Below are 11084 nucleotides of genomic sequence, written 5' to 3'. Positions count from 1 at the left end.
GACCTTTTTGTTTCTTTTAGAAATTCTCATAAATTCCCACTTTTGTGCTCTCGTACAGTAAGCGACAACATTTAATGGGAGGGAAGTAGAGTAAGACTAGTAGTAAGTAGTAAACAAATGTTTATTTTTCAAGCAAGTTTTTTTTTTCCTTGAATGCACCAAGACACTGAGTTGAGTTCGTAATAGTTAAGACATTCTGGACTAATAACAAACTGTAGATTTTGAAAGACAGACTGTAGCTGCTCATGCAGTCTGTTTGAAAGAACATGCATAGACCAAAGTTATTGTAGGCTAGATCAACAATGATCTAAAGCATTATTATTATTTTTTTTGCATGAATGCTAGTTTTGAAGCTCTGCGGCTTTGCATGCATATACCACTGGTATTGGTCATTTCAAAATACAAGTATTTAGAAGTACAAAAAACAGGAAGTTGAATCTTTAACCAGCACTCATGTAATGCATATTTCCTGAGAACAGTGTGTGCCATATATCTATATAAGATAATATGCATTCAATGCAACATAGTAAACCAAACCTAGCAGAGCATTTCTCTCAGCTAAAGCATATAACTCTCTAAACATCAGCAATATTCTAGACACTGTTGAGACCCAATTTGTTTTAAAGAAAGGAACACAAACAGTTTTTTTTTATTTCAGAAACTTTCCAATAACTGGGGAACAAAATTTATAAATTTGCAAAATCAAAAGCCATTAAACTTTCCAGCTGGGGAAGTAACTAGAATTTGTAATTTCCCACAATAAAAACTGGATTAAAACTTTCATTATGTTTGTATTGAGGGTACAGGACTGCAAACTTATATTTAATGCATCACAATGTTTTCGGCATTTTTGTTTAGTAATTAGGAAGATGTTTACTCAGAATGAGATTTGTTTATCTAGGACAAGAATTTAGAATTTCAAATTTACACGTTAAATTAATGGCACTGGCAAGTCCTTGAAATCACAGAACCTGGTTTTGAGAATGCAGCATACGTTTGTCATGTGATTAATTGGAATAAACAGTGAGAAAAAGAACACCAATTAACAGGGATATAAGCTGACAAACAGAATCAGTTCTAAAGCTTGGGTCCCACCAAGACAATCAGCATTGCAGTATGACAAAACTTAAATGTCAGATAAAGCTAACATAAACTATGCTTCACAGCATGCAAAAAAAGTGCACTTTGTACTGATTCTGACAGTTTTGGGCAAACTGATGCACCCATAAAGTTTGCTGGCAAGCTTTTCTGTTCATGGGTGTATGGGGGGTAGCATCAGTGTTGACATTATCCTGGGATTAAAACTCATGGGAAACCAGTGATGGAAAGGCCTGGAATTAATATCTGTATAAGCAATTGCTGGATCAGAGAATCAATATCAATAATAATATTATAAAGCTGATTGTTGTAATGTAAGACAGCATTTCTAAGAAAGAAACAGAGGAAGAAAAACTCCTTGAGAAGTAGAATAATGGTGTGGGCATTAGAATGAAATCACCAACAGTTTAAAGTGAAAGAAAATGCATTGCATGCAAATAGTGTAATATCACATCTATAAACCATTTCTTTACATGAGATATATTTGCTGTGCTTTGCTATATAACGATACAAAACCTGGACAGCAGAACACCTTTTAAACTTGCTTTGGTTGATATAAATAAGAAACTTTTGTATACCTGATCATTTTGTAAAAGGAAAATGCAGAACTTTGGAGAGTTTCGCATATAAGTAAATCTTGCACACATGTTTTAGTTTGGTGTTTCATATTCTTCCTCATTTAAAAAAAAACCAAGAAAAGCAGTTAATAAATAATTGTTTTGACAATCACTTCTTTAACACCTTCTAAGTGTTATTGTTGTCTGGTTCAGGCAGTTGAGAATCAATGTTTATATTATCATAGTCAATTCACTTATTTGAAGGAGTTTTTAGATACATCTTGGCAAGAGATTCCATGGGAGAAGAATGTAATCCTATTTATTTTCCTACTTCCATAATTTGTTTTTAAAGGAAAAAAAAGTGTTACGTATCTAAGGTCCTATCTTTTTTTCTTGGAAAAGCAGTTCAGTGCTGTTATGCCTCATTTGCTGCATAAGCAGAAAGCTTGCATACGGTAAAGAATAAAACTGGTTTCATATTTGCTACAGACTGAGACATTTCAGGTTGACATTTTTGTGAAATATAAAATATTCACACAGTTACACTTCCGCATGCGGCTTCTGCATGCCACGTTAGAACATGGATAGGACAGTTCACTTAAGAGGTATGAGGAAACGGCCTTCAGTTGCACATTGAATATCAAGAGCAATGGAAAATGCCACATATTTTCCCCAAAGAGTTGAGTCATCAAGGGCAGTGCAATGGTGCATCACCATCCCAGGTTTTCTGAGTTGGGGAAAAGAAACACTCATGCAGCTTTACGCACATCAAAATATGGGCAGAATGAGCCCTATGAAATAGGCTTGTAGGCTTCTGCGTTCAGCTGCAATTTCTCCAGGGCCAGGATCATTTTCTTTGCATAAGACTTTTAGCTGAGATATACATTGCTCTGCATGAAGAATCAAGGTACCTCATGCAGTAGTGGATCATTGAATCTTGGCTTGAAGTCTTGCTTTGTATGTGTCTCTGTGCGTGTCTGTGCATGTGTACACATACATAGGGGGACATACACATATGGAGTGTATGGGAGGCACACACATGCACATATATACATACGCATCTGCACACAGAGGGACACACACGGTAGATGCGCGTGTCTGCATGTGTATGTCTATGCACACCCGAATGTACATCGAATTATGTATACAAACCAACAAAAGTGATGTGCAAAACATCAAACTGCATAGTAAATATAGGACAGGCTGACCTCCCTTTTAACATCCACAATCTCAGCAAGAGACAAGGATAAACCTGACAAAACGGGAAGCCTTGCGGACTGTTACAGCATCAACGGATGGCCACTAAGGCAGCAATTGTCTGAGTTTTTCATTCATTTAAGCAAACAGAAGGGGTAGAAGTAGTGAATAAGCACATCATTTCTTTAAAAGATAATAATAAACCCCTTACTATGAAAGTTTAACAAATAGGTAATAGACTGTATATTTTTTCAGATCTGTTGGGTTTATTATGTGCTTGCCCAGTAAATTCTCCTCTTCTAAAACTTCTGTTCCTCTACAGTCTTTTTTTTTTTTTTTTTTTTTTTGAGCACAGAACATGGAAGAAGCAGAACGGTAGATTGTGTCTGCTGGTAACAGGATTTGTTCCAATTTTACAAGAAAGCTTGATAACATTACTTCCTTACATCAACACACATACACAGCTTGATTCTGTTGTCTTCTTTCCAAATCCCACCTTCATCTTGACTTCTGGAAATGTTCAGTCATGATGCTTCTGCTGGTGGTTTTTGCCCCCCCCTTTTTTTCTTTCATCCTTTCTTATCATCTAAGGCCATTCGTGGTGATACTGCCTACCATTCTTTTTTCGCTCTCTTTGCAAATGCTCCAGCTCAGCCTCATACATCATTTCCTGAACTAAGTATTTCTCCCTTCGCATTCTGTCACATAAGTCTTTGGGCATATCTGGAATCAGGTAGGCAATGAAAGATTTTATTCCAAAAACTAGATGCTGAAAGAGAGAGAGAAAGAGAAAGGTGAATAGACATTTTTAAAATGCTCATGCTGATCTGACCTTGTTTGGAACTCTCCAGTATGCTTTCTTCAAAAACCAAATTTGTTCTTGGGCATTGTCATTCTACAAATTTGTCCTTTGTAGACACACATTCGCCTTTGTCAAAATCTGCAAGATGGCAGACACATTAAGATTAAAAACTTGTCTCGTGTGTCATTCCATAACCACCATCTTGATTCCTTTGAACCTTGATTCCTGATAGGCTCAAGATTGATTCAGTCTTCTATCCTTCCAAGATCAGTAAAATGAGGATCCAGTTTATTGGGGGCAATATGCTGACTCTGTAAACTGCTTAGAGAGGGTTGTAAAGCACTGTAAAGTGATGCATAAGTCTATTGCTATCCCTCATGGATGCCCTTTCCTCAAAACTTCTCTTGTTTCATTAGTTTTCATAGTTGTTCTGCCCCAGCTCCAGATTTCCAAGGATATTGACACACACCAATGGTCCTTATCAAATTTATTAAATAGCAAGAATAAACAAGGCCAGCAAAGGTTGGCAACCAGCGCAGAAAACAAGATATGGTAAACCAAAATACTCTGATAATAATACGAGTTGTTTCTAGCAAGAAACTTACTAACGGTGTGTGATTTAAATAGGCTAAGGGAGTGGCCAATTATCCTCAAGCCTTACTCTCGAGGAGACCTCCTCCTCCTGAGTAGCCACTCCTGCCTTTTGGCAGCCCTGCATGCTCGATCATTGAGGAGAGGCTCCTCCACTTCGCTATCTCAACCTGAAGGAGCCTCTGGAGGTTCTGAAGGTCCTGGCTGAGTCTCTACCTCTGGCACCACATCCTCTTCAGCCTCCTCGCTGTCCAACACGAGCGCCGGCTGCGCTGGCTGCTGGCGTGACACTACACCAGCCTCCTCGTCGGGATCAGCCACGATCCGCGCAGGCCATTGGTGGGCCACAACAATAGTACCTTAACATTTCTTTGGAATATTTAATTGTTACTGGATTTGGGGGAGGGTTGTATATTTGTGTTTTTTGGGGGGCGAAGATAATATATTGAGTCATTTGGGTCATTATTTGGTGTCATATTTTTGTCATCCTATTGTTTCTGATGAAATGAACTTTAGTTCATAAAAGCTTAGGCCTTTTAATAAAATGTGTCAGTTGCTAATAAAAGCGCCACCATAGATTATCATAGCTCTCCTCCTACAATATTGATAACTAAATCATGGAAAGCCAGGGAAGCCTCAGATGCTTGAATATACGACTGCAGAATGAAACATTGGAGAACTTCATTGATTGCCTTAACTCCATTAAATACTAGAATTCTGACTATTAATTTTTCTAACAATTTAATTCTCATTTTAATGAACAAATGGAATGCACATTTCCCATCAAATTGAATAAGTATGATATTGCTGATAGGTAAAGAAACACATGGAGTTTATCCTAACCAAGAAACATGATATAGATTTTGAGGTCTTTCAGCATCTTGTTCTGCCCCAGCTACGGACCCCAAAGAACGCAGCACACACAAAGTCTGTATAAAGCCTCCAAATATACATGTTGATTTTCATGTACGGGTAAAAGGTGGGATTTCTGACAGCACACATGTGATCCTTGGTGAAAAATAAGTTCTTTGAGGAATAAAATTAAGTTAGTGTATCATGTGCTTGAAGATCTGATAAACTCATTTAACTCATTTTAATATTGAGTAAAGCTTCTTTTATATTAAGAATAATTACATTGTATTTCAATTACGTCTTGCATAAATTCTTCAGCATTTGGACCCTAGGAGTCCAAAATTTCTGTTTTGGATAATTCCAAGCATCATAAAATCTGCTTAAATACCTGTGTGCTATGTCTGGGTGTGTGCAAGTATGTCCATGCATACGTTGATAGGCCACTCACTTGCTAATCAATGTTTTTAGCCTAGCCCATCGCATGAATGCAGCCAGTGTTGCTACACATAATCCACTTCTAGAGAACTAATAGAAACTTGTATGGGTTTTTTTTTCTCCCTGCATAAGACAGCTAGGGTGGCTTTCCATTCAATTCTCAATTCTACTCACCTCAAAGACTATAATGAAAGCCAAACGAGCTGCTAGAACATGCCAGAACTGTAAGGTGAATTCATACGGAGTTGAACTCCATGGAGGTGCTCTGTAATCTCTATACCTGTAACAGAAGCAGAGAGGGACAACCATTGATTCTATCTGTCTATCTATCCAGTGATCCTTTTCAGTTGTCAACATGCACACACATTCACGCCCAACCACATTCTTAGATACATGTATTTGTTTGTATGCATACCCACAGCCACACATGGTCCCACACCCATCAACCCATCCACCCACTCATCCATCCATCCATCCATCCATCCATCCATCCATCCATTCATCTACATACATAAAAATATATACATACATATCACACCCATACAGACACTGACACACAAATAGAGGTATTTCACCACAACAGGGCAGAATGACTTGAAGAGATAACCATGTTTATGCATGAAAAGCGTTGGGTATTTCATAACATTTTATTATTTATTCGGTTCTTTTTATTATATTGAATTTCTGGTTAATTATCATAATGAATAGTATATATCTCTTATATTAGATGCACACCCACCCACCCACTCACCCAGAGAGAGAGGGAGGAATATCTGCAGATAAAGAAACGGGATAACAGCAAATGGAAAGAGGAAAATGAATATGGGTCAGTTTGCTTCTCCTAATCTCAAACTCTCCAGATAACTGAAGCACAAGCCATTTAAATGTAGGTTGGATTAGGCTGCATTAGGCAAAAGCACATTAGAAAATGTGATCCTTCATTATTTATGGGACACCCACACCATGTGCACTGGGGACGTAAGTAGCAAGGGGGAGGACTTTTGCTGACAAGAAGAGATTAAAGTGTTTTTTATTTGTTTGTTTTGCATCCTTTCTCAGAGGAATAGCTGTTTCTCTGCTTGGTAGCTTTGTTGCTGAACTTCTACTGAGATTTTTGTTTCTGTCATTTTTACCCTTCCTTTGTTAGACGTTGATATTTTTTTGCATGGCTGTAAGTACCTTTCAGCCCTAGAGACCTAGGGATATAAATACTTTAGATCAATTAAAAAAAAAAGAATGCATATTGCACCAAAAATAATTGATTGAATTCACTTAAAGATATGCAGTGTGACAATTTTAACATCTCTTACTCAATCCCCACGTCAGTGGTGGGTTGCCCCCAGTTCGCACCGGTTCTATAGAACTGGTAAACTGGCAGGAGGCCCTGCCCACTGACCCCCACATCATCAAAATGCTTCTGCGCATGCGCAGAAGCTTCTCCGCTTGTGCATGGCCCCATTGCAAATTGGTAGTAAAGGTAAGTAGAACCTATCCCTGCCCCACATTTATGAATGTCTTTCCATTTGCATGGATTCCATTAATCAAAAGTTAAAAAGCAAATGTAGATTCTAGGATTTTGACAGTTTCCTCATACAATTAGAATGATCTCCATCCTGGAAGTTACAAAGCCATGCTTGTAATACATACCTGCAGTATCCTGAATATCCCTTGCCGAGCTCACTCAGATCAAATATTGATAAGCTACTGTTGACATATCCCTTCAAACATCTAGGAGATTAAAAAAAAAAGACTAATTGATACATTTGGTACTTTGTCAGGAACCAGGCATGCAAAACATGTTTCATTCGCCCTGTTTGCCCTTACCCATGCATGCCTACATATGTTATGGCATGCTGGTCATATCTTCAGTGGATGATGAGGACAAAATGTTATAGAATTTCATATGGGGGTAGCAGGAGCTATGCTGCAAGAAAACCATAAAGCTCTGAGTATGCGTGATGAAATTTATGCCTTGGAAATTGATGCATGCACATGTGGAATTTTTTTTCTTTGGCTCAGAAGTCCTAACTAACACTAAATAAAAACCTCCCTCCTGTCATTTTTTAACAATTATGGGATGCTGAATGAAACTAGTTCCCTTCTCAAAGTGAAGAAGGATGCCAAATTGTGCTTATGGACAGGATTCTGATAGATAGCCCCTACTATAGAAATCCATATTTGGAATCCTGGACTGGAGGCATTATTTTCACATGATGATGTCACTGGTGAAATAATGGATACCCAGATATCGTGGACAGTTAATTTGGAAAGGAATAATATTTCAGTTTGCTAAATAATTATTTTGTTGATGGATATTCAATACCCATCCTACAAAGAGGCATTAGCACATGTCAAAAAATACAAGATAATGTTGATTCCATGGAAACTTCTATTTTGATCTAATTTATGCTGTTTTTCATGCAAATCTGATTTAAACTCAATATATATTTTTGTTTCTGCTCAAATCTAAAAGAAAATGTTAATGAAATGAGAACCATGCCAAGGCATTTTCATGGAAACATTTATTGAGGTCATGGGCTAAGGCTTAGAATAGAAGCTCATCTGTTTATTTCTTTAGAAAAAAGGATTGAAGATTATCTAGAAAAAAGGTTACAGCCATAGCATGGATAATGGAGCAGAATTAGAGAGAGAGAAAAAACCTATCTGCATGATACAATAACTCCTCTGTTATACCTACCTATTAAATGTGTAACTGTAAAGCCAAAGAATCAGAAAACATTGTCAATCAAAATTTAAGAAATTGTTAATAGCAAAAATAAATGAAACTGAAATAGCAGACTATTAAGTCATAAATTATCTACTGGTAGTTCAGAAGTAAGCAATCTGATTACCTCTAGAGTTTTGGACTTCAATCATAGCCGATACATTGTGAAATTTGTGGCCCAAAATACATGGAAGATCATAGATACAGTAGTTTCCTTTTAACATGGATGGCCTACTTTTGACATTGTGGATTATCTGTATTTTTGTAAGCAAATCCCTGCCGTGGTCTGCTGATGAAATGCTAGATTTGGTGATATCAAGATATGAGATCTACTGAAATGAATGTTCTGAGGTTGGGGAATGGGAATAGGAAATTTTTCTAATACTATTTTCATGGTTCTTGATTTTAGTTTCATCCTAAGTAAGGACCTGATGAACAAGTAAAGTTGCAATATTATTTTATTTGTGGGATGTTTGTCACAGGTAACATAATATATTTTTAAAGAATCTTCACAGTTTTGAGCATATTAACCCACTGAAACTGTAAAGCCGTTCCACTGAATATAACAAACTTAAAAACAACACAGTTCAGAGCCACAAGCTGAAGACAATGATTCTGCAAGTAGAGATTGATTAAGATGGTTTTTGAACTTCATTGGCACAACCTTTGGTATAGATGTAGTTTGTTAAAATAGCAAAGTCACAGACAAATTGCAAGAGGTAAATTCCCCAAGGGGGAAAGCAAATCTGCTGACAAACTTGATGAAAATGCAGAAGTTAGGACATCAGTTAAAAAGAAAAAGTATAGCAAAAGCAGAATTACTTTTCCTGTCTGTATCCTTCGTTGACACAAGGTCCATATTTGTAGGCATAAACAAAACGTGGGATATAGTCCGAAGTAATGGCAATGACAAAAGCATTGGTGATTACAGCTAGAACTCCTATTCCCTCGAGGATACCATACCAGATACCTAGAAGAGAAGAATTACAATATGACTAAATACAAAGCTGATAAAGCATCATAAAGATTTGTCCAGTTACATAACTGAATTAAACAGCAATTTTCAACAATGCTGTGGGTATTGCCCTTCATTTGAATTAGTCTAGGAAATAAATATCCACTTTCAGAACCAGTCTATGAACTTGCCCCTTGCTGTCACAATAAATGATAATCCATTTTGCCTTGCTTATAATTCTAGTATCATACATGCATGAACAATGGTGTTTTCATACTATATAGACTTGTTATAGGAGTCTCGGATGAATGAGGGCGAATACAGAGATGGAACAACTGTCTGTTTGGTTCAGTTCAGTGCCTTTTTATGCAGAACAGAGGCAAATCTCTGAGGGTCTCTTGTTCAAGGTCTTTAAGTCTTTCAAAACTATTGTTTCCAATTTTAGTCTACCCAACATCATCTGTTTTATTAATGAAAAAACACACTGGAATTTATACACCAGAGGTGGGTTTCAGCAGGTTCTGACCAGTTCTGGAGAACTAGTGGAAATTTTGAGTAGTTCGGAAAACCGGTAGTAAAAATTCTGACTGGCCCTGCCCCCATCTATTCTCTGCCTCCCAAGTCCCAGCTGATCAGGAGGAAATGGGGATTTTGCAGTAACCTTCCCCTGGAGTGGGGTGGGAATAGAGATTTTACAGTATCCTTCCCCTGCCATGCCCACCAAGCCATGCCACGCCCACCAAGCCACACCCACAGAACCGGTAGTAAAAAGTTTTGAAACTCACCACTGCTATATACATGTCACTGATTTATAAAATGCACACTACCTTTTGCAAAATGTAATTTCGACCGCAAAAAAAAAAAAAAAAAAAATCACAATGAGAAAAATTGCAACGGATCCATAATGACAAATTATTTCTGCTGAAGACATCTAACACTGGCAACGCACTGATTACATAGAGAGGGAGAAATCTCACCTATGTCAGTTGCTCTTGCAGGCATTGGCCTCCTCCACTGTGTGACAAATTTGTATGCATCAAGCCTGATTTCTATAATATTATTAAGCAAAGCCAGCAAAGGTGCTAGTGGAAAAGCAGCAACAAAGATCGTAGTAAAGCCAAACTGTAGAACTAGAAAGAAAGTTCACATGGTTAGAAACGGGAAAACTGGTAAGCAAATCTTCTACCTCCCATCAAAAGAAATGTCTTCTTTTCAATCACAATGCTCACCCATTTCCAAATATTCGTCCATCAGGCCATGGAGATTCATGGGCTGTAGATTCCAATCTTTTTCCCACTGAGATAAGGACACTTTATGCTCTAGTAACTGTCCTCCTTTCTTGATCTTGCGTCGTGACCACCAATTCTGGAGTAACCTACATAAAATAGCCAGAGCATGTAATCTGTAGTGTCACCTGCATGATTCCCCTCCCCCCAAATGATATTTGGATTCAGCACTCTCTTCCTTGGACCACCTAAAGAAACGAGATCCCTGTCTGTGCAGATGGTCCTATCAAGACCTATCAAGAAGTAATGATCATTTTGATGGTCTGTGCAAATTCTCTTTGACTTTTTTTTTCTTAGTAATATATAATTATTAAAGGCAATCCGAGGTGGAATATATATTGATTTTGTGATTGCCTTACATTAGGATCAGAGCTACTAAAATAAATATTTTGAATATAGGGTTTTAACCAGTCGTGGGATTCAAATTTTTTTTTACTACTGATTCTGTGGGTGTGGCTTGGCGGGCATGGCATGGCTTGTTGGGCGTGGCTTGTTGGGCGTGGCAGGGGAAGGATACTATAAAATCTCCATTCTCTCTCCACTCCAAGGGAAGGTTACTGCAAAATCCCCATTTCCTCCCGATCAG

At 37.7% G+C, this 11084-nt stretch overlaps 1 protein-coding gene across 4 annotated transcripts in view; it reads right to left on the bottom strand.

The window, feature by feature from the left end:
• Positions 1 to 103: 103 nt before the first annotated feature.
• ANO3 (anoctamin 3) overlaps positions 104 to 11084 on the bottom strand; it is a 231745-nt gene continuing 220764 nt past the window's right edge. For all 4 annotated transcript variants that reach the window (XM_087877745.1, XM_087877743.1, XM_034417234.3 and 1 more), the window contains 6 exons: positions 10442 to 10587; positions 10190 to 10342; positions 9080 to 9227; positions 7180 to 7260; positions 5707 to 5812; positions 104 to 3621 (listed from right to left, as the gene is read on the bottom strand). In XM_087877745.1, coding sequence (XP_087733871.1) covers positions 3439 to 3621; positions 5707 to 5812; positions 7180 to 7260; positions 9080 to 9227; positions 10190 to 10342; positions 10442 to 10587 — 817 coding nt within the window. In that variant the 3' untranslated portion in view covers positions 104 to 3438. The remainder of the gene's footprint in view (positions 3622 to 5706; positions 5813 to 7179; positions 7261 to 9079; positions 9228 to 10189; positions 10343 to 10441; positions 10588 to 11084) is intronic.

Source organism: Pantherophis guttatus, chromosome 1 (genome assembly GCF_059756535.1).
Source record: "Pantherophis guttatus breed Tessera chromosome 1, ASM5975653v1, whole genome shotgun sequence".
NCBI lineage: Eukaryota > Metazoa > Chordata > Lepidosauria > Squamata > Colubridae > Pantherophis > Pantherophis guttatus.
Note: the sequence above shows the minus strand (reverse complement) of the source record. Positions and strands in the feature narration are given on the sequence as shown.